General features: G+C 42.0%; 1 protein-coding gene across 2 annotated transcripts in view; it reads left to right on the forward strand.

Annotated features, from left to right (window-relative positions):
* bach2b (BTB and CNC homology 1, basic leucine zipper transcription factor 2b) overlaps positions 1 to 24,164 on the forward strand; it is a 102,110-nt gene that overhangs the window by 18,123 nt on the left and 59,823 nt on the right. Inside the window, exon 1 of one of the 2 annotated variants that reach the window (XM_039781808.1) lies at positions 2,920 to 3,373. The exons of the other annotated variant lie outside the window; for it this stretch is intronic. Within the exon in view, the coding sequence (XP_039637742.1) occupies positions 3,359 to 3,373 (15 nt within the window). The 5' untranslated portion in view covers positions 2,920 to 3,358. Of the gene's footprint in view, positions 1 to 2,919; positions 3,374 to 24,164 lie in introns of those variants that run through there. 2 annotated transcript variants of the gene reach the window in all.

Genomic DNA, 24,164 nt, shown 5'->3' on the forward strand with positions numbered 1-24,164 from the left:
CAAGAATGAACTTCACAGTCATCAATATATATTGCATAATTTTGTCAACTTGTTTGGGTCTCCCTTGCCCCGTCTTGACCATCTACAAAATATTTATTTTTCATTTAAGAAAAGAATGTTAATTGTTGCCGAAACACATGGAGCCATGCACGTTTGTTGACTGAATAAAAGACTGACATTGTCAAAATGATTATTCAGGTCAGGAAGTGACTTATTAAAGAATAATTCTCTGAGATGAATCTGAGCAGACATTCAATAATGTTCCGATACTTTACAGACACATTTTTCAAATAAAGACACAAAATAATTATGTATTTATGTACTTCTGATGTAGCGAACATTTAACTCACATAACTGATCAGCTGTTTCCGCTGTCAGCATCTTTCCGGATATTGTATACATTTGTCTCCGGACCACTTTGGACAGTAACTGACATGAAAGAAAAATTTAAATTTGCCTTATTGAATCAAATTCCTGAAGAGCTACTTTTCTTTATTTGTCTGTTGTAGATGGGTTTCCAGTAAGCAACCACAACTCTTCTCCTCTGTTTACAGCCACGTGTAGCCTTTAGTGCCCATTGATGGAAAAGCACCTAATTCTATCTTTTATTATTATTTCCTTTGTGCAACATTACAAAAGTTTGCGTGACAAGTGAATGGAAACACGGTTGTTGATAGTACATTTTAGCTCTCTAAAGTGTTGCACATGTTTAAAGTCCAGTAACCGAGGCTTTCCTATAAAACGAAAAGAAGAGGAAAGACGTGGAAACCAAGGCAGACACAGGGGGAGATAGTGAGAGTAGAGATCGGTAGTCGTGGCTGCATGAAGGATAGAGGAGCTGGCCGGAGAACAGCTTCCCTTCCATCCCACTCAGGGATTGTGTGTGGAGGGCGGGCTCAGTCTCATTCTGCTAGCTGTCTGTATGAACACTGCCATGTATATTCCGTCAGGATGACGTACAAGAGGAACATTTCTGCTGCGCGGGAAGCCAACTATCGCAGTCATCTTCTCCTCCAGAGCACAGTGACAGACCACAGACAGGCTCATCTATCTCACTCTGCTCGGCAGCCTCTCCAAAATGTGCTTCATCAGCGGGCCGCTGTAGCCATCATCAGATCTGTGTCACAAATGTGCAGCTGTGACTGGTTCAGGTCGAGCTGCGTGATTGTTATCAGTCCACACCGGTGGAAGAATAAGAAGAGAAGGGGAAAAAAGGAGATTTCACAGCTGATTAAAATGTGAAAGTGAAGAGCCACTGTGCTGTCTCAGACAGTCTACTGTATGTCTCTGTATAACTGTGAAGCATCCAGCAGATTGAAGAACAGTATCAGTGATTCTTTCATTCAGCTGCACTGACACCAAAGGAATCTCATTTCATCTTCAGATGAGTTGTGTGTGAGGTTTGTGAATTAGAAGAAATTAAGATTTTAAAATTCAAAATAAAGGGCCAAATATCCGTGGCTGCAGCTGTTTTTAAATCATTGTTAAATCATCTGGCTTTTAAATGAATGCACCAATTGAGTGTTCATTCTTGACCTTGGAAATAGTAGTTTGACAAGAAAAATCTCAACGTTAGGGCCACTTACTAGCTTCTTCCAGGGCTTTCAACCACATACAGTATCATGGTCTTCATTGGTGGATGAACTCCATTCATTGAAGACTGTGAGATGCGATGAAACCTCTTGTTGTCAACTCCATATTTAGCCTTAAAGATGTTTGAAAAGGTTGGCAAATGGCAATTGTAATTTCCAAAAACCTTCATTGCAAAAAGTTGATTTTGTCCAACCAACTGTACCAAAAATCTATTGGTATACTGACAATGAGCAAAGCTTAATTTTTAAGAAATGAAATGTTTGATATTTTTGGAAAAAAATTGTTAATTGAGTCAGAAATCAAAAGGAAAAAAAATGTAACTTTAAGGTACAGTGATGGGATGTACATCTGGAAATAGATTGTGTCACCATGGAGATTTGGAAATATATAAAAACAGAAAAATAAAACTCTAAATAGAATTAGTCAACAATTTGAATTGACAAAACAAATCCTAAGTCCACTGTGGAGCTTTTTCAGAGCGAAGTGAGGAGGAGTGTGAGCTACAGGTGAAAGCTCAGCACAGAGCTAAGCTAGCTGTGGTTTCCTGTTCTCTTTGGCTTCCAACGTTCAGCCGGCTGACAACAGCCCCATGGCAAATCAAACAGCGTTTCTTTGCTATATCTAGATTAATCTCACCTTGTTCCGTTTCTGATTCTTGATTCTAGAACATTCCTGAAACAAGTAAACTATTATTACAAGTATTCCACTTATCACAGTATTTTTAAACCTGAATTCAAAGAAGAAATTACTTTTTGAGCTTGTTGTTAAATGCTTCACATTATAGATGGATGGATGGATATATAGTTGGATGGATGGATATATAGATGGATATATAAATGGATATATACAGTAGATCGATATATGGATGGATGGATGGATGGATGGATGGATGGATGGATGGATGGATGATATCAACAGAAGAGAAGAGAGCTCAATACAGAATAAAAGAACAAACCTTAGCATGCTCTATAAATATAAGATATATATATATATATATATATATATATATATATATATATATATATATATATATCTATAGAATACCGATAGAATACACAGTACAAACAATATACTAGAATATACTACAAATATACTAAAATACTGAAAACATATAATATAAATACAGGACATCAGTCTTGCATTAAGTATTTGAAAGCAGTACTACAAAACTATTACTTGAGTAAAAGTCTTAAAGTATTTTTTTATTTACTGTACTTAGGTATCTAAACTTTCTGATACTAAATGTATTTCATTATTAAAAGTAAAGAGAAAGAGAAACTTTGATTATGAACTTTATTGTGGCTTTCTTATAGTAAAGCACAATATTCAGGGTTTCCACACCTTAAAGTCTGACATCAGCAAAGAGAATTTTAATTTTTTTGTGGGTTAGGGGAAAAGTAGTGGAGTAAAAGTAAAAATTTCCAGAAATATAAAATACAGTACAGATACGTGAAAATTCTACTTAAGTTGTTACATTACAACACAGAATAACCTGCACTATACGTCCATATATCAGCAAGGCTTCTGTCTAGGTGTGAGGCAGGGAATGAGGTAGAGTTAGTGAGAGTGTGGATGGATGAACAGTGGTGTGTGTTTGCATGACTGATTGTGGATGATGGGAGGCTCTGTGTTCGCGCTGCAGCCCCCCCCCCCCAACCTGCCAATCATGTCCCTGTCCTTGCGTCTGTCTGACTGATATGATGTGGATGTGTCAGTGTGAGTGTACGCTGCTCGTGGATAAATGATCACTAATCAGCGTCAGTAGATGAAGGACCCGTCTGTAAGTAGCTCTAATACTGCACACACTCCAGCTTTTGTTTTTCTGTGTCGAGCATGACTTTCTGTTGGCCGGGTGTTATTTTTTTCCTGTTGTGGTTAGACTGTGAAGCTGAGGCAAACATTTGTCACACTGACACCCACAAACAGATATCCAAACGCTGCTGTAGTCTGATTCATTTATTATCTTTATTTATTCAGTATATCATTCATCTTCCCAGCAGCATTTATTTAGCTGTAGAATAATTCATGGATCCTTAATGTTTTGAAGTAAACATTTGAATAACAATTCTCCAATAGAACAGATAATTTGAAGGCTCTTTAAGACTGAGAATATAACTGTGTGTTCTCGAACAACAAGAGAAAACCGCACTGTTCAAAACTAATACATTGTGTGCATTTTAGTTTATAACTAACTGTTGCAAAGGAAATAAAGCTTCCTTCTCCGACTTCCTCTGCAGGTGCTAGAATAGCGGCTGTAGTAGACTAATATTCAGTTATAATTGATTCAGCTCTCTGATTCAGTCTCTCCTATGCTAGTGTAACAAGGCTTGTTACCAGTAAACACAAAGAACAAAAAGAATAAAAGGAAACCTACTACTACTCTAATAATAGATGTTGGCGAAATATCCCGTTGGATCTGTGCTTGTTAAAAGGAAATGTATAACTCGAAAGTGACGTGATCTCTTGATGGCAGCTCTGGCGTGTACATGGAGTCACAACTGTTAGCCCTGCTTTTCTTAAGAGACTACGAGCCAACACAAAGGCCTTCTTTGTCCCCAAGCCTTTTAGTCTCATAGCCAGTTTGTGGCTTAGCGTATATAGTGGTGTTTAAGCCGCTGTAGTAAGAGTACAAGCTGTCAGAGTACTGAGCCCAGAGCACGTGTGCGTACCGCGCCCTGAGACCAGCTCAACGTGGCGTCTGGCAGCTCTGAGACCAGCTCAAATCACAGTTCACTTTGGCTGACAGATCAATATGTATCTCCTTGGTGTTTGTTTTTATCATTTAGATAACCCTTGTGTTGTCCTTCTGTCGACCATAACGTCTATCTGATCTGATCTTATGACCTTGTTGTCCTCCCAGAAAATCAACACTTTTTTTGAAACATTTCTGTTGCTTTTTTAACCCTCTGAGGACGAAAGACGCAGCGGCACGTCCAAACGATGTTTGACAACACTACTACTCAAAAAGCAATATTACATTTCATTTCATTTCATTAATTTACTAATTTAATCATATATAACCTAATACTTTGGTAAACTCTTTCCAAGCACCGAAACAGTTCATACAACACAAGTTAAGGTTTTTTTTCAAAAGAGATTTTAAGGAATTCAACGTTTCAGCTTTAGCGTCAAATTATTATAATCTTCACACACTGCTCTAGAAAGAATTACTATCCAGAATATTATATTCAAATACCCTAAAACGGAGAATTTAGAAGATATGTCAAAATGCCCTTAGACCTCAGAGGGTTAAAACATTATTGGCGCTTTTTTCGACGTTGTCAGCCCACATTGAGTCTTAAGGCGTACCAGGACATTTTTTACGCTCCCCCCCCCACTACCACCAGTATATACACCACTTATTACTGCTAGTTTTACAATCATTTTTTTAATTCATGGTCAATAAACCTCATTCATAGGATTTTGAAATAGTGAATTATTTGGACTAATAGTTAAGATCAGAGGAAGAGTTCTGTCAAAGTTTAGTTTTGAAACCATTTAAGCTGTTTTTCTCAAAGGCTCTAAAATGTAATTGAATCGATCCGATCCTTCATTTAACTTGTAAAGAGCGTTGTATGGGACCATCCATGTTATTTTTGGGCAATTTGGTTGAAAGAAACACACATTTTTTTAATATAGAAACTTTGAAAACGGGTCAAATTTGACCCGAGGACAACAGTAGGGTTAACATTGTTATTATCAAAAAAAAGAAATTGAATTATCTTTTATTTCTCTGCATGGACAGCACCCCCTACTCTGAGATCTTCAGTTTGAACGTTTGGTGCCAGCTAATGATATTGGTGCTGTAATTTGATTGGTGTAATATCTGTTGTTTAATATTTCTTAACTTTTCTACCTAGGGGCGTACGAAATGTCTGAAACAGGGTTCTAAAATCCTGTTCCTGCTCAGGCCCCCTGAATCTAGGAGCAGATGAATATGCCTAACGTGAATGTAATCCAAAGTTTCCTATCCAGTCAGGCAACAACAAATGCTAAGTATCCAACGGGGCTTCTCTGTCTCCAAACTACATTCATGACACATGTCCCTTGTTTTTGTTGTGGAGGATGTTGTGCAATAGAATACAGGCTTTATGGGATTCCATAGTCTCAACATGTACTTAAGAATAAATCCTTATATATATTTTAGGATATTTCCTGAGGCGTTGGCTTGAGAAGAACTAGCAAAACATTCTTTTCAAATGCTTTATGCACCTGAACCATTTTTCTTTTATGAACTGCATGGACACTGTCACAGTTGTGAGTTAGTGGAACATCTTGAAATAAGGCAGAACATGTAAAAATATGAAATATAGAAAGTAGGGCCGAATTGCGATTTCCCTGCCAGATACTGCGATTACGATTCCATTTGCAATTGATCATGTTAAATAAAGGAAGAAAAAATAAATGAAAATGTTGTTTCTGTAAACAATCTGTGATATGTAACAATATTCCAGCATTTATCTTATGAAAATAACAGTAAATATAGTAATGAAAAGAGGAATACAAAATGTTACACCAAACATTCAACTAAATATTACACATTTGATTAATCGTTCTCTTCACGATTAGCTTTTTGCATTCATTTTATATCGCGATACGATTAATGGTTCAGCCCTAATAGAAACGGTCCGAGTGAAAACATCCCATCCCACTTGTCATACTTGATCGTTTGTTGTGTAAGATCAGGCGCTGTGCTGGCTCTGGGAACTGCTGAGTGCTGCAGCGCTGTGTGTTTTACAAAGCAGGAGTAATCCAAGCTCACAATTCACACATGGCCCATATCTGAAAGTTTAAGTGCCGTTGCTTGTTGCCGGGGTTTGTGTGAGGCCTCTCTGAAGTATCTGCGCTCAACTGTACGAGCCTGTCTGTCTGTCTGCTTCCCATGATGCACCTCCCCATCTCCAGCCTGGCGAAGGCAGTGAAAGAGGCCATTGTTCCGATCACTCTGAGGCACGTTGCATGCACTTCTGACACAGAGTGGGAGAAATGATTCCCTTTATACCCCTGGAATGTCTTTGAATCAATCAATTCTGTATGAATAAATGCTGCTGTTTGGCCGACTTTGATTTACAAAGTCCTTTAGTCACAAATGTTCTTAAGTTTTGAAAGGAAGGGAAACTAAGTATTGTATAATATGAAATGGAATTTGAAGCAGAAAGAAAGTATTAAAACTTTTCAAATCAAAAGCAACACCTTGTTTTATGCTAATTTCCTTCCTCATTGAGGCATTTTTCATTTTTAGCCTGACCTGGAGCAGAGACCACCTCCAGAGCCTGATTCACATGTCTGATCCTCTGAGTCGAGCAGCCTGTTAACACTTTGCAAGAGAACAAGTGGCTTTCACGACTTCTCTCCCTCATTCTTTTCTTTTCTCACTGAGCTTTGATTGATGTGTAGCAAACCACAGTTGGAAACGCTTGCAGCTTCTCTCATGGATTTTTCCTGCATGATGTAATGTTTTCATGATCCTCTATGTAGGATGCCATGTGCAGTGACATCCAAACAAAGGAAATATTCACCCGCTGAAAAGGTGGACTTCTCTGTCTTCTCAGGCAGATCATGTATGCTTCACATACCATGAGACCCTTTGATACCCCTAAACAACGCCTTCTTTGATTGCGTGAGAATGTTTGATTCTCTCAGTTCTCAAGTCCAGGCCACATAAAATCCTAAAAGAAGTGAGTCTTCCTGATCCTATTTCTGAATCTATAAGTGGTCCAAAAATGCATATCATTTTTTGTTACATTTGTTACAATGTTTTGTAGTCTTAGTCACAGCTACTCGGGGTGTAAACCAAGAGCGCTATGTAGAGTCTATTTTTAACCCTGCTGTGTCACGTATCACCTCTTGCCATTTTGTTCTTTTGTTCTGCGAGGAGGGATATTTCAGGACACTCTCGGTAGTGTGGGAGGCGAGGTGAGGCTATTCCCCGACAACTGATCTTCCCTCTGCCTGATGTGTGTGTGTGTGTGTGTGTGTGTGTGTGTGTGTGTGTGTGTGTGTGTGTGTGTGTGTGTGTGTGTGTGTGTGTGTGTGTGGGGAGGTGAAGCCAACGCCTGCCACTGACCTGTTGCAAGGGTTGAAAATGTGCTCTTCCCATTCATTAGGCTGGGCGGCCCGTGCTGCTACCAAGCGCTTTCACTCCATCTGTATTTGTGGTCTCTGATAGGATCCAGATGGCAGTCTGGAACACCCGTGCAGACCTTGTATGAGCTTCACATATGGCGGACAGTAAAGGAATATTTTAAGGAGCCTTGCACCCGGGTCACTCTGTAAACAAGTGATGGTCCATGCATTTGTAGTATTAGCAGTTCATTTACAATGGACAGTGTCCTGTGGGCGGGATACAGATTCTGGATGGGATGTTCGTATAAACTGTCGTCGAAACACATCTGAGGCAAACGTGTTGCCTTTCTCTGAAAGGTGTGGCGAAAAGCCAGCCGGAAGTATGTCAGAGTGTCCTAAACAAGTGAACTGGGTTATAATAATCGGGAGGTCAAGCAGGTCCAACCCCTCTTACTTCGTCATCTGCTCCCAACTTGCCAAATAAACTGATAATATGCTGCATAAACCTAAAAAAGTGGGATTGTCGGTTTTGGAAAGTCACAAAACTGTCAGACTGTCAAAGCAGCTGAAGGTTCAAAGGGTTGAAGGCTGAAAGACACATAAAAAGTTGCCAAATGATAGCCTATACCATTCAAACAGACATTTATTGAGTTTAGATGTCCGTCAGCGATCAGGAGACTCAAAAAGCGCAGGCTCGTCTGCTGCTGTATTTGTTTGGGTCTCCAGTCTGCTGCTGCTCTGTTTTGCTCCGATTCTTTGCTGCTATGAATGTGGCGGGGGAATGTGCAGAGGGCGGGGAAACAGGGGGGACTGGACGCAGGAATTCCCACTCACTTGGCTCATCTTGCATTTGCTCTACTCCTCCGCTGAATCTCCCCCGCCGCACATGGAAAAGGGGATGTTTTGTTTGTGAAACACAGCGCTCTCTGGGCCGCGCACGCCATCCTTGTTTTTCAGGCATCGGGACCCGGAGAATCTGCACAATGTGGCAGCTCGGTTAGCAGGAGGAGCACCACTGAGTTCATTAATCCGCCTGTCAAGGGCCCCTTTCTGCTTTTATTTTTAGCCAAAATCCATCAGGCCTGACAAGTGGGGCAATCTGAGCCAAGTTGAGGGCAGCGCTCCAGGTCCCTTCCACAAAGTCAATCTTTTCCTCCTCTCTTGGGAAAAAGCTCCGACAGCCCTGCTCCAGGCCCAGGGTTTTGTTGAGTCATGTGAGATCATACACAGAAACACAGGAGGGGGCTGAAGGTGGAGGGGGCTGTGGGATTAATGATGCGGGTGGGGTTAAGGCCAGGACCAGCAGGGGAGCTAAAATCTGCTCACAGGCCAGCAGAACGCGCGGGCGCTGGCCTTGTATAAGGTAATGTCTAGCGAACATGGTGGGGTGGGACGTGTGCACAGATTTATTTTAATACACTGCTGGTCGTGCCAGTGGGGGGAGGGATGTGGAGCCTGTACGCTCGTCCCAGGACCACTGACACACTTCGGACAAGACGGGACCTTTCAGTAGACAAACCCACCACCGGAGAATAAAAACACTGAAAGGAGGCAAGTTGAGTCCAACTTTGACCTTTGATCTGCATGATCCCACTGGTTGTTTTCAGTTTGAACTGGTTCTTCTCATGCTGTCTCCATGCGGTGGACCAGCTCCTCTCACAGATGCATGTTTGGAGTGAGTTGCCCTGCAGGGAGCTCTGGATTTGCCATGTCAGTCTTGTATTTAGCATGGCAGTGATACAGTATGCAGCGAGGTGAGAGTCTGCTGGCTCATGGTCCGTAGCAGCGTTAGACAATCAAAGATTTCTTACCTGACTAATGAGATACTGTAACTCATTATTTATGTCACAATTAATGAGTCTATTGATTCTTTTTTCAGTTAATTAATTAATCATGTAATCTATATATATATATATATATATATATATATATATATATATATATATACAATTCAATTAAAAATAATTATATGATAATAAGTGGAGTTATTGATTATGTGTAAAAGCTCATTCTTGCAGTTGAAAGCCCAGGAAAAGCTAGTAAGTGGAAGTTTTTTTTTTACTAACTAAACTATTGTAGTCATTGATTATTTGTCAGTCTATTGACTAAGGACCTTACTGTAGTTAGATGTCTTACCTTCCAAATCTAATGAATTGAAAAGCTGTAAGGATAAAAATCAGAAACTGCTAATTTGTATGTGTAGTATCCCATAGATCCAGTCTGTGCTGAGGTTGGCTGACGTGTTGCTGCAGCCTCTACAGTAAAGTTCAGCATCAGGATAGAACAATGGTTAGGATGGTTTTGTGGTGCCATTTACTTTTTAGCCACCCTGGCAGCGTGACTCTGGATGGAATTGTCAGTCAATCTGTCCACTTTGGTCCTGGGATGTCCCAACAACTATTGGATAGATTGCTGTGAAATGTGGTTCAGACATTCATGTTCAACACAGGATGAGTTGTCATAATTTTTGGGATCCCTTGACTTTTGTTCTAGTCATATCATGAGGTCACATTTTGAATATGTTCAGTACTTTGCTTTATGACTTAGTAACTGCAAATCGAAAGACTTTCCCACCAGCCTCAGCTGTACTTTTTAGTTATTGCTAATTAGTAAATGTTAGCATGTTAACATGCAAAACTAAGATGGTGAAAATGATAACCATTACTCACTTAATATCAGCATGTTACTATTGTCATTATTAGCATGTTAGCATGCAGACATTAGTATTCATAGTAGCTCAAAGAACAACAGGTCCAGTTTTGGCTACAGCCGCAGACCTCAGTACCTGAACCGACCCGTTACCCATAATTATTGAGCCGCCCAGACGCGTTAATATAAGTTACGCGACCTGACCTGTGAGTAAACAAACTACACAGTGCCTTATTTTTAGTTGCACAATTGTAACATAGAAACATGAATTGAAATCATAATTAACCGCAGCAGATTCAATCACCAGTCACCATGTTGCTACTCACTATGCTGACATGTAATTGCCCTCAGTTGAGCTGTGCGGGAACATAGCATGGTCTACAGGCCTTGGTTTAAACTTGGTTCTCCGTTCTTGAATCACAAATCCAGTTTCTTTCACTGGCTGTGCTCGATGCCGCAGGCCATCACAAGAAATATAAATCCTGGCGGCTGATTAGGCTTGATAATAGTAGCTGATTACGATGGTAGAAATAGGCTACTGCACATATTCATCATATTTATTTCTGATTTATATCTGATTTCTCCAGAAAAAAAACTGCCCGTCTGCATTTAGTTAATTTTTGCCCATACCTGTAGCCTTCCTGTTCCCGTGAATTTATATAAATATATTTATTACACAACTTTTTTGGTGCAGGACTCAGGCTCACAGCACAACTATGTCTAATTACAAAGGCGCTAGCATGGCTATAGACCCATTGTCTTGTTATGCAACTAAAGACAGAGAGAGAAAGCATGCCTATCTAGCATCAATAATTGAATCTGAGCTAACTTTAGAGTTGGACTGGCATAGAATGCTACTATCAGGTTCAGGTTAACTCGATGGCTGGTAGCCAGTGGCACTGATGCCCAATGCGTTCTGGGTGTTAAATCCACTCCAAGAAGAGAAATTTCATTTCTAATTTGCATTAACTTTCTTCTTTGACAGCAGTATTATCTTTGCAGGAACAGGCATCAGCTTTTTTACATGGCAGATATTCCATTGTGGAATTAAACTAGAGGACATTTAGTGGGTTAATAATTTTTATAGGCTATAAAAAGCAGCAACACTCTCACTGAACATAAATCAGCACAGTCTGTCTTTGCAGGGTGTAGGTATGTTGGAAACAAGGCTGTACACTGCAGTGGCCACCCCTTCCACCCCACCTTGAGCGATGAAGGTGACAGAAGAGGAGAGTTAATGACCAACACACAGGGCAACTTTAATGAGCACTGCACAAGTGTTATTTAGATTCCATTATAGGCTGTCTTCCCACTCCCGTTAGAGCTGTCAAGAGGCTGTATATCCTCCGTCTGTGCATGTGTGACTTTTGTCTCTGCTATATGCTCCCATGCTGCTACGCATGATCACAAGGGTATGAGAGGAGGTGTTCCATTTATACAAAGAAAAAAAGATTTTAACCGCAAAGCTGATGTTTTATGTGTCATCGCTGTACAATAAAGTTCTAGTGTGTACTGTAGAAGTGGCCTTTGTGTCAGCTGAGTTACCCAGTGATGTTTCAAGCTGCACATATTGAGGAGCCAGAGAGTCCAAAACGGAGGAAGCTATCATAGCCTATTAGCTGTGTTGCACCATCCACTTTAAGTGAGTAGATAGAGTAAATACAGCTCTACAAGAAGACATTGCAGACAGTTAAAAGGACCAGGAGTGGATGTCACAAATACTCTGGTACTCTTGGTGCTATCCCCCCCTCCCAAATGATTGATGTCTCATCTTTGAGCCAAACTCTTGAGCTTGACTAGATTTATTGTCCTCTCAGTGTTTGATGTTGTGTGGCATCGAGCCTTTGTTGCCTATGACCAAGGGTCTACAAATGGGATGTCCCCCTGATGTCAGCACTGTTCAAAGAGGCTTAAACCAAGGAGGGCATAACGTGTGCCAAAGCTATGCCTGTAGTCAGCATGGCGCTCAGAGCTTACCCATGGTTCCCTCTTTCAGTGTGACATCACACACTGATATTATTTCCTTTCTTTTGTTCTCTTTCTGTTATACTACGTTGTGGCTTGTTGAGTTTAATGGTAATTAACTGTGAAAATGTAAAATTGCAAAAAGGATTATTGTTGAAAAAGCTTCATAAACAGCTCATAAGAGACTATAGAGAAGGTTGAGTGCTGCTTCAAATCAATAATGTAAATTTCCCAATTATTCTACTCTTGTTGAAATCGAAGTGACCCTTCCAAAGGGATGTGGTTCTCCAGACTTGTGGATTCTGCTAAGGATGTTGTTTTGTTCCAAACTATTGATGCATGCAAATTCCTCCCGTAGGCTGAAAGGATGCCTCTGGCAAAAAAAGCTTTAGGAAGTGTGGGGCTGTATCCATGGACCATGGGAACAGCAGAGATGGAAACGGAACACAGACAAAAGCAGATTTTCTTTTCTGGAAATCAGAGTTTACTTACCTTCTGACACAGAACGGAAAAAGTAGCCGGCTGAAAAATGTTCAGTAATGTGGTGGAAGTTGGGGTCATTGTTCTGCCAGTTTGTTTCTGTAACGCAGCTCTGGATCCGAGGACCCATCTCCATGGAAACCATTATGTGGGGCAATTGGTGGCAGAACACTTTAGAAATCTCCTTGGAATATATTAGTAGCTGCAAAGGCCCCACTCTCCTCACCTTCAACCTCTCACCATTGTCCTGGAGCTAGTTTACTTCAGGCGCTGTTCTCAGGATTTCAGGCCTTGGCTCAGGAATGTTGGACTTATAGCCTGTCTCCACGCAGGGACTTAAAAACAACCCATCTGCTGTCAGCTGAGGTTTGAAATCTCCAAAAAACAGGCTGTAACCTGCAAACCTGCCACCAGTCAAGCTCCAATGCCTCCAAATTCTCACCTTGTCTATTTTTTATATAAATCCAATTAAAAAGATTCATTTCATTGACTCATACAGACCGTAGCAGTGCAGAACCTCAATTTCAACTTTGATCAGAGAAATGAAATGATTTGTACTGTAGAGCTAAAGAACCACACATCGGTTTTTCCTGACGTGGCAAAAACACCAGTAAGATGAAGACTTCATATAGAGCAGATGTGCTGAGACTCCGAGTTCACTAAAAGTGCTGCTCCTTCAGAATGCTCTTTGTATTGTCGAGCTGTGCATGTGTGTGTATGTGTCATTAACTCAGCCCTACCTACTGAACAGACCGCTCTAAATATGATTGGTTCCCCCCTCTTTCACAGTGATATTACCTTTCTGTCATTCACAGAGATTTCCCTCTGGTATTTTGTCGGCAGTATAGGTTCTCAAACCTGAAACGCTCAGCAACCTTGTAGCCTATTATCTGGGATCGTTCAAAGCCATTGACCGTTACCACTTTTCCTTTTTAGATAAAAAAAGCAGTGCCAATTTCTGTGCCGGGGCCTGATATGACACATTTTTACTGAGCAGGAAAACAAGCTTCCTAAAGACCTCCTAACCCATCTGGCTGAGGTGATTAACAAAAGCCGAGGCAGATGGTGCCACGTCCAGATTCTGCATTGCTTTAGGGGTGCATTAATCTGCAGATACAACGGACAACCATGTTTGCCTGTGAGAATGTTGTGTGTGTGTTGTTATATGAATGGGGGTGTGATAGTCAGTCTTTTCCAGCAGTGTGTGAGGTTTCTGGTGGAGCTGGCTCATTTACCGCGGCATGCCGATTGACTGGGACCCTCAGGATGTTTTTGTTAGGGGACGAGGGGGGAGGGCGGGCCTCTTCATCTGCAGCAAACACGCTAAAAGTGAATGGGCCACGCAGCAGCCGCCCTCCTTTCACTGCTGGCAGCGGGGTCTGGAAATGTTGACAGCCCCAGAAACCCCAGGAATCCCCCTGAGAAGAGGCTGGGCGGGAGGGTGAGGTGGAGCCTTGGAATGCACTCGGAGCAGTCAGTCCCTTATTTACTAGCTGAACTGAGTGAACCCTGCCTTAGTCAGCCACTTCCACTGTGGCCAGTCTGTCCCACCCCTCCCTCCCACTCCTCTCTGTTTTGTTCTTTAACCTACCCTAATGCTCCTCGTTTGCTCGCCCCTCCCCTCCTATCCTCTGACAGACACTCCGCTTTTTGGCTTCTCATTGGCTGGAGTCTTCAACTTCGCCCATGCACCCGAGCGACCTAATCCAACCCCCACCTGACCCCCGCCGCAAACGTTGAGGTCATAAGCTCACAATGAGTAATAAAACAAATGTCAGTGGGACTGTGCAACCCTGTGTCTGGCCAGTGTGTGGAGTACTAGGAGCCATCACTATCACGCCCTGCATTTACACAAACTCAGAAATGAAATGGAACCTAGGGTTTGTTATTTTTAACTATGGGTGCCATCAGACTGTATACAATAGGAAAAAGAAGTCTTTATTCTTTAGACCTCCACTAGTGGTAAGCAAGAGACAGTATCCCTCACGTTTGCTTTGGTCATTAATTCATTATCAAATCACTTCGCCCACTCATTGCTGTTCTCCAAGCAGTTCCACCACTGCCTCGCGCCTATAGGTGCCAAATAATGTGTGAGTACCGTAATCGCCCTGTCATGTTTGAATAAAGCCATTAACGAACATGTATGGCGATATACAGATTCCATGTCTGAGCATGTTGATAGAGACAGGATTGGTGAGAGAAGCGTCATGGGAGGAGGTGATTGATGGTAATGATAATAATGATAATCATTAATAGCTGTTTCAGGGTTTCTCTCTGACCGCTGATTTGATGAGAGAACAATAATCCATGACTCGGTGGTCTTGTCAGTGATAGTCTGCATACTAGCACTGGGAAATATGCAAACAGATTCTATTTTACGAAGACAGAAAAAGGAATAGCAGTTAGATGGGTGTTTTGGCCTTTGTCAGCTGTGTGTGTGTGTGTGTGTGTGTGTGTGTGTGTGTGTGTGTGTGTGTGTGTGTGTGTGTGTGTGTGTGTGTGTGTGCGTGTGTGGATATTAAATGAACACTAAGGAACAAGCTGTTCCAGTGATGATGTGTTCACTTTATCACCTTCCTCTGGCTGCGGGACTGGTCCGTGTCACCGGCTGACACCCTAGAGCAGCAGCTTCTGTACCCTTACATGTGCTGCATGTTTCCCTAAATTCAGCAAGGAGATGAAAGGCCCTATCTTGCACTCAGCGCAATTGCCTTTGTACACCGACGCATGTATCGTTCCTATTTTGCACCCGACGCACAGCGGACTTTTCCCTCCACAGACGCCGGTAAATTGCCGCAGAATTAGGGGAATGTTGCGCTCCGGGGGGGCGTTCGCGCCCAAAAGGAGGAGAAGCGTGTTCCAGCGCAAACGTTCCCTGGTGCTATTTTACAGTTTCAGAAAACAATTCCGCCATTGACCAGGAAAAACCTGGTCTAAAGTCAGTGGCGCGTTATTCAGATGCTATTTTAGGGGCGCATGCTTGTCCATAATGTAGCGTGTGCACAACGTGCATACACTTTGATTCCCTCATCTACAAGGACTCAGCAGTTCCCATTTTTGCAAACCATACATAATTACAAGGGAAAATATTACTGAAAATGCGCTTCAGGTGTTTGGATAGATCAGGAGGCACTTTACAGTACAGTCCTCAAAAAGTCCCAGCATTCTTTGTGGCTTGTTGTGTTTTACACAACATTGCCATGAATCATGGATGTGTTGATGACATAAATGAGGAAATATTAGAGTGGCAATGCGCGATGCGCTCCTGGTGGAGCGGGTGGACGGAGATGGAGTGGGGGGAGGAGGAAGGGGCACAACAGGAGCAGGTGGTGCGTTTGGAGGCCCACGCTCCATGGCTGCAGCAATCCTCTCCAGACTTGAGGAGATGCGCCCGAGAGGCAGCAGCAACATCGCCACCCTGTCAAGACGGCATTTATTACTTTGCCGCATCTCGGACAGCTCCCGCTGGCGTACGGCAGGAAAATCCGCCGTCATAATAGCAATCGACGCTCTGATTGGTTTATTGCACATTATGCCCAAACCACACCTAGCTACTTCAGACCAACCCATTTTAGATTTGCGTCGGGCGCAAGACTCATTTATCCCGCCGGCATAATGGCAACAGCGCCCGAGATCCGCCCACAAAGCTACTTGCGTTTCGCGTTTGATACTTGCGTTTCAGATCGTTAAAATAGGGCCCGAAATGTATTCGTCCGTTAGTTAGCAGGATATCTCAGATTTCTGACAGAAATAAGTGGTTGATTGGCGGGGTTAAACTGGATCCAAATGCAATTTAAAGAATGTGCTTAACATTATGAGAAAGTGCCATTTGAACATATTATTGTTGTTATTCTATTCTATTGTTCACTTATCAGTTAGATTTTGAGTTGAAAACTATATTTTGGTCATTGAAACTGAGAAAAGCAGGAAATCCTCACAACTAAATGTTTGGTAGTTTTCTCATTAATGACAAGTCAACTGACTCATCAAATAATTCACTGATTCTTTCAGCACTAGCATTTTTAATTGTTTTCTAATCGTTTAGGAGATCCAGTCTGAGCCATTAGGATTTACCACAGGTCTGCTTTAGTCGTGAATATGCAGTGGATGATTCTGACAAATACTGAGAAACATTTAGACGGATTATTAGTCAACTCTACAGCACAAACTTCATATTTGAGTATGGTTTTGGTTTGTTGCACCTCAGAGATCACCTGTCACTCAAACAGTGTGATCCCTTCTTCTCTCCCTATCCACTCATGCTGCCTTACCATGCCAGCATACCCTGCTCTTCTTCTTCAGTGAAAAGTTACAACTGTTGCCTGTGGTCACGTTAAAAATGCTTGTTTTTGTGTCGGCTGAATATCTTTCCAAGTATTGGCAGTATCTCACATATTTCCCTGTAAAGACGTTTAAGCTTGGCCTGTGTTTTTGCCCGTGGGTAAGAAAGCAGCTAGAAAAGACAGACGCTTTCCCAACACTTCCCCCAAGACATTCCACAAAGCCTTCTTTCCAAATCAACCAGGGAGCGAGTGCGCCTTTTGTTTTTTGTACTTTTTGTTTTGACTCTCCACATCCCAGCAGAAAGTAGGTCACAGGCTGACCGAGGTCAAGTATGAGGCAGCAGTTTGCTGGCTGGCCTCAGTCGAGGCAGATTGTGTCTCCAGGAAGCTCGCTGCAGAGGAGACGTTAAACACACAAGTTCCTGTTTGACATCTGTTTCTAGCAAGCCCCGCAGGCCGGCCTTTCCCCGCCACTCATACTCGTTCACCTAGCTGCTCTATCAGCCAGGTTTGTCGGTTTAACTGCTCTGTGACCCCATCCTCCCCTCCCTTACTAGAAACCAAAGAAATTCTGATGACGTGCCTATCGTTGACTCTGTGCCCAGAATAACGAAATCTTGAGAGATACAATCAGGAAAGACAGGCCCTTACGCAGGCAGCTACCCTGCTAGACTGCAGACCCTCAGGGCTGTGAATAATTAACCAGGTGTATATTTGAGGAGACAAGGCAACACTGTGTGCTGGGAGTACATCTGCTTGATGTGAATTATCACATTCTGCCATTGCAGCTCGTATGGAGGCGTGATCTGAAAGAGAACTCTAAGGAATTCTCCAAGTAAGCCGCCAACGTGACAGCTACACTGGCACACTTTGGGCTGCTCAAAGATGGCTCTAATTAGTTTTTCCGTCATCAATAAACCGGTTATGAACCTCGGCCGGACCTCCCCGGGCTTCCCTCTGCACACGTATGAAGGCGGACACACGAGGGGGTATTTTTAGCTCTGGGAGATACTGTGACCCGCCAGGCATCGGAGGACAAATGATCCTCCTACTACACCTTGCTTCATGTGAAACCTTAGATACCGGCGGGCAGCGCTGATGTCAGAGGCAGGGCTGAATGAGTGACAGAGTCAGGCGGAGGGCCAGCCGAGCCAGGGCCATGTTCCACCTGAGAGCATCAGCAGCACCCAGTACAGCTTCATCTCACACTGCAAACACAACAACAACAACACTTCCAGGCTATTAGGAAGTCCAAACATCTCAATTTTTTGTATTAAAACTAAAAGGCACAAAGTGGTCGGTTTCCAATACAAATCAGCTCCTTTCAAGAACTTTCTACAATTGAGTAAAAGTAGCAATAACACTTAAATACTCCTTTGCAAGTGAAAACTCCTGCATTCAAACGTTTATTAAAGTAAACCTACATTATCATTAGCTTCATAGACAGAATAGTACTGTTATTATATACTATATGATTATTATTGATCATGCATTAGCATGTAAGAAGCATTTTAATCTTGTAGCTGGTCAAGATAACATTTTGGGCAGTTGCATGTACTGTATAACATTGCACCATATTTTATTTGCTCATTTTAGGATTTAAAACTCTTAGTTTGCAAAGTAAGCGGCGGAAACTATGACATCAACTAATTGTGGAGGATATATATAAAGTAGCAACAATGATAAATAGTATTGCAAGTACCTCAGAATTAACCTGAAGCATAGTACTTGAGTAGGTATCATTAGTTACTTTTAACTGGAATAAAGTGCACTGAAAATGAAGCTATGGAATACTAATGTGGAACTAAATGACCTTTTACAGTGTATGGCTTATTGTGCTGCTTTTACTTGACTACAAAACAGAACAGGCACTTTTTGTTGAACTTTGAACTTCATGTTCAAAGCCGAACATGCTGCTGTGACATGCACGATATCTATGAATCTATGAAATCCTCTTTCACAGTATGTGTCATTTTATATTGCAATACCCATATCAGGATATAATACTTTTTATTTTCTGGACACTCAATTGAGAAACAATTACAGAACATTTAACTACATTGAAGTGATGTGTGCTTTATGCAATACACTAATTGCCTGACAAGTTATTATATTGTAATATCACATTGGTACACTTTCAATAAGTTAATGAAGAAGGAGTGCAAGCAGATATAGTAAAGGATGGTCTAAATACTTTGGATAGCTTGTTTTCTTGTACTCCAAAGTGTCTGATCAGCTGACCTCTTGGGTTTCTTCCCCCATCAGTGACTAAGACGAAGGTTGTAATAAACATCACTGATCCTTTAAGACTAAAGTGGAAAAATGTTTTGCAGTGTAGATCATTGACATTAATTTGTGTTGCCTTGTATCTTGTAATGTGTCAAAAGATGTTTTTTTACTAAATGTCATGCAGTTACTCATCATGCTTTAGATCAAATGGTGTTGAGCCCACTTCCCTCTGCACTCAGGGATCTCATACAGTCTGATCTGATGAATGTCAAACCCCTGTACATTTTCCTGTGTGGAAACAATGAGGGTTGTGGGTCCTGCCTACATTTCTACGGATTTTTTGGGGGGGTTGAAGCTTTACAGTGGGTGATTCACATTTTCCACTTAGTGTAAAGCTGGTGACAGCTGAAGGTTCTCTGTGAGTAATTTGTTCTCTGCTAGCATGATGATACAGAATCTTCAAAGTGGTTCTGCACAGAGGTACGTCTCTGTAACAACTCATCGTCACATCTGACACAAGTTGAGTCAATGCAGATGCTGTTATATAGTAACATATTTATATTCTTGAGCTTTTGGTAAACAAATAACGAGTGAAACCTGATGCTTTGTGAAGACCAAACTGCGTCTTCTTAATGATTGTTTTGCTGCAAAACCAATTTAGCCACGAGGGTTGAAAAGCTTCTCCTCATTCTGTGTGATTGTGCATTTAAGGACTTAAGAATCCCAGCAGCATTGACCCGGCTCTGATCGATAAACCATGAAGGGTGCAGGGGATTCACGGAGGAGGCTGGAACAAAGAATGGGCTCGGTTTCTCTCTCCCAGTATGTGGGAGTCAGTGCGTTGAGACGGGGAAAGACAGAAGAGTAAAAAGAGCTGTGTTTGTTGTTGCTCCCCAGCGCTCCAGGCTGAGATCAGACTAATCAATAGCAGGGATAATGTGGAGATGAGTAATATGACATCAATATTAGGCGCAGAGGCCCAGCAACACCATTGTGCTGCCCTCCAGCTCGCCCTGTGCTGAGTAAACAGTGGCTCCCCAGGGAGAAAGGAACTCATTGATGGTCCCCCCCGCCTCTGTGCATTGTTGGGCCTTCCATACACGGCCACCTCATCTAAGTGCCGGTCAACGGGACCAGGAGACCTGGTCGATCAGTGGTTAAATACGACCACGTCTTAGTGGTTTGTGGCACTGACGGACTCCCCCCTCCATTCCACTCTGGCGCGCAGCGTTTTTATTGGATTGTAAAATAAATCACTGTTGGGACGGTTTATGTGGGTGATTGAGTGGTCTTCCATGTGGATGGGGTTTCACTGACGCCTGAGGATTTTACTACAGCTTTCATTTTCCCACTGAGGAAGTGTGCAAGAGTCTGGTTACAGAATGGAATATGCACACTTTTGATGAAAGAAAAAAGTGACACCTGTGCTTAGAAACTGAATCAACTTATTAATTAGAAAAAGGCCAATACTCTTTTTTTTTCATAACTACCTTATTGCAAATCACCACCCTGGATACCACAAATAGATTTTTCTCCTAAATGGATTTATACTTGTCAGCCATGCTAGCTCTGTGGCTCTACGAATGGCTCTGTTTAGTGGTCGCTCCACCACTTTGGTCTTGACAAATACTGGATGGATTCCAAGGAAATTCTGAGACATCAATGGTCCCCAGAGGAAGAATCCTAATGACTGGTGAGCCTCTGACTTTTCCAGTAGCATCACCATGACGTTGACACTTTTTATTTTAAGTGACAATGATGTGAATGTCATGACAAATACCTGATGGACTGCCATGACATTTGGTTGAGATGTCTTTGGTAATCACCAGCAGCTCAGGGTTAACACATCATGCATTGGCACAAAATCTGTATTCCAATGTGTCTAGTGCCAGCATGAGGTTAACATGTTTTGAGTGAAATATCCCAAAAGCTTCTGATGGAGTGTCATGAAATCTTCTATTACAGAAACATGTACCCTTCAGGACTAATGTAGTGACCTTTCCATCATGAGTTCAACATTTCCGTTCATTCAGTACTTTAGTTCATGACTAAATACCTGGAAAACTGATGACATGTTTACTGCTAATTAGGCAATTTGAGGAGATCTGTCTCTTGGGATAGCTGCCATGAAAACCCTGACTGCATCCGCAGATGATGCAAAGGCCCTCTGTTACTTTTCCATCTTACTATTTTTCCCTCCGCAGTCATTGATGGGTGGCTCTGCTTCACACAGGAGCTGCCCAGCAGTTTGATGAATGGCTGCAGTTCCCCAGTGGTTCACGCAGCAGCGGAATAGGTAGAAGGTAGGAATCATCCTCCTCCTCTCTACAAGGAATCAGAAAGTAGGCGTGAATGAGCAATGCCAGTGCCCGTGTAACGCCTGAGCTGGTGCAGCTTCACACTGCCTAACCTCAGGAGAAAGACTGAGATAGCACTTAGTTTGCTGATCTGCTGACGAAGCCTCCTGTGTCTCTGTAAGAATTTCAGTTTTGCGCTGATGTGCACATTTTCTGCATTATATTGAGTCCTGTCATCTGACACTTTGTTAGGACAGCGATGATGTGGGGTAATGCGTAGTGTGTCACCTTCTAGTGGGCAAGTGTTTGACAGTAAACAGAATACCTGTCACTTTGAATTAGGCATCCAGGATTATGGGTACAGTTATTAGCATGGTAATTGTGTTTTGTATATTTAGCGTCATGATTTTCATCAAAATAATTAATTTTTTTGTTTAGTGCAGCAACAATAAATTGAGTAGTCAATCAACCAGTGATTGATCATTAATTGGAAAAATACTGAATGGATCGATCCACTGCAGCACTAGTTTCATTCACCTCACACGTTGTACTTTAAAGGAAATAAACATCAGTAGATATACACAAATATAGTTTGACAAAATTATATTAACCCAAGGTCAGTTACTAACTTTTAACCACATCAGCTGCTCTCCCTCAGTGAAAAGCAGAGCACACTCAATCCTCTAAAGAAGTCTGTAAGATGCAGTTGAAAGCTCCGGCAAAAGCTAGTAAGTGCACCTCGAGTTTCAAACTGTTTTGTACGCATTTATTAATATTATCAAGGTAAGGTCAAAAATGAACTTTTAAATTTAACTGTACAATAAAACTATCTGCAAATGTATAAATCTTCCATAAAAATAATGCAATTCAATTATAATCTGTGTCTGCTTGAAGCGAATTAGACCTGTATGTATACTATGTAACCAAATGAAAAGTAGTTGTGCTATTACATTAATCACCTGCATAGTAACAATGTTCTAAACTGCAGCTACAACTCAGATAAAGAAACATGGAGGACCACAGCACGCTCCAAACAAAGCCCTCTGATTGGTTGTCAGTTTACCTGTGTATAGAGAGGATAGATTGATTTGGTGCTTGAGAGCAAGCACTCACAACTGCAGTATTGCTTTGTTCATTTTGAGATCCATCCTAATTGTTATATGATTTGTGTTGCGTGGCCAGTTTGGCGCAGCATCCCTTCACATGCTCCAGTGCTCCAGCGCACAGCTTTCGTCCAGCGCCGACGTCTGGCGCCAGTGCAGGATGGAGTGTGCCTTTATGTAGCGACGATGAAAGTAGAGTAGTGTTACAATTCAGAATTTAAAGTTTGCTTCTTTGAAACCGTATCCAAAATCTTTCTCTAGCTCTAACCAAGTGTTTTAGTTTCCAGACCCTAACCGTAGTTGCCATAGATGAAATGATATTGTAATTTTTTAAACGTGATATCAATGTTCTGTCTGACGACAGGTTTCTCAGAGCTAGATCTGATCTGGAGGCAGAAATAAAGCTCAATGCGTTGAGCCAAGAAAAGCTGTCATAGTCTAAATATTGTCCTTCAGTTCAGTTGAAATCATTGGCTCATAAATCCGGTTGGTGCTGAACAATATGCTTTCTCATGTGTAAGGTGGAGTGTGAGAGGGACAGAGAGACTTGAGTCAAAGCTTGAATTGATATCTGCCTTTCATCCCCCCCTCACGGCGAGCGGCGCTCCTCTCAACGGAGCGGGGATACCCAACGTAATTGGTGGAGCTTTGATGGGACGCTGCTCCACTAAGCCTCTCAATTCAGCACTTAGCACTTAACAATGCACATCTCTTTCATCTGCAAAGCCAATTAATTTGTGGCGTGGAGCAGAATTTCAAAGGGCGGCTGTCGACTGGCCCTTATATATATTTTTCAGATTTTTGCACAGAGAATGGCGTTGGGTTACCTTACGCAATGCATGTGCTTTGTAATCAGAGTTGGTCACACAGGCACCTCAGGAAATCTCTGTGTTCTAACTGCAGTAAATTCTGCACCATCAGTGTTTATCTGGAGTAGCTGGTATTGAGGAAAGACACCAGACAGCAAGTTCAGTCTCGTCACTGGACTTATTTATTTTGTCAAGAGACAAACAGTCCCTGAGAGCCATTCATGCAGCACTCAGATGTACTATTGGGCTTGTGGAACATTTCTGACTCATTCCTGGCTTCCTCCTTCATATTATGACTCAGAGGCACAGTGAAAAAAAGGTTTCAGACTTCAGAGCATTCTTCTGTGTGTGTGTGTGTGTGTGTGTGTGTGTGTGTGTGTGTGTGTGTGTGTGTGTGTGTGTGTGTGTGTGTGCGTGTGCAGGAGTGAGAGATGCAAGAGGGCAGTACTGTATTCATAAAATTATGTAATCAGATTAGAAATGTGAGTCGCCCAGCTCCAGACGCAGCAACGGTGGCTCTGCTAAATAGTCTCAGGAAGGAACTTGTTTTGGTGGAACATTTACACCCCGCTAAAGAAAACGTCACATACAATATTAGATGAACTGAATTGACACAACACAGTAACGTGAGCTATTTAAATTAGCTGATACATGGTTAAACCTCATTGGCTCTTACCAGTGGCTCTCCGT

The sequence above is a fragment of the Perca fluviatilis genome, chromosome 18 (assembly GCF_010015445.1).
Source record: "Perca fluviatilis chromosome 18, GENO_Pfluv_1.0, whole genome shotgun sequence".
NCBI lineage: Eukaryota > Metazoa > Chordata > Actinopteri > Perciformes > Percidae > Perca > Perca fluviatilis.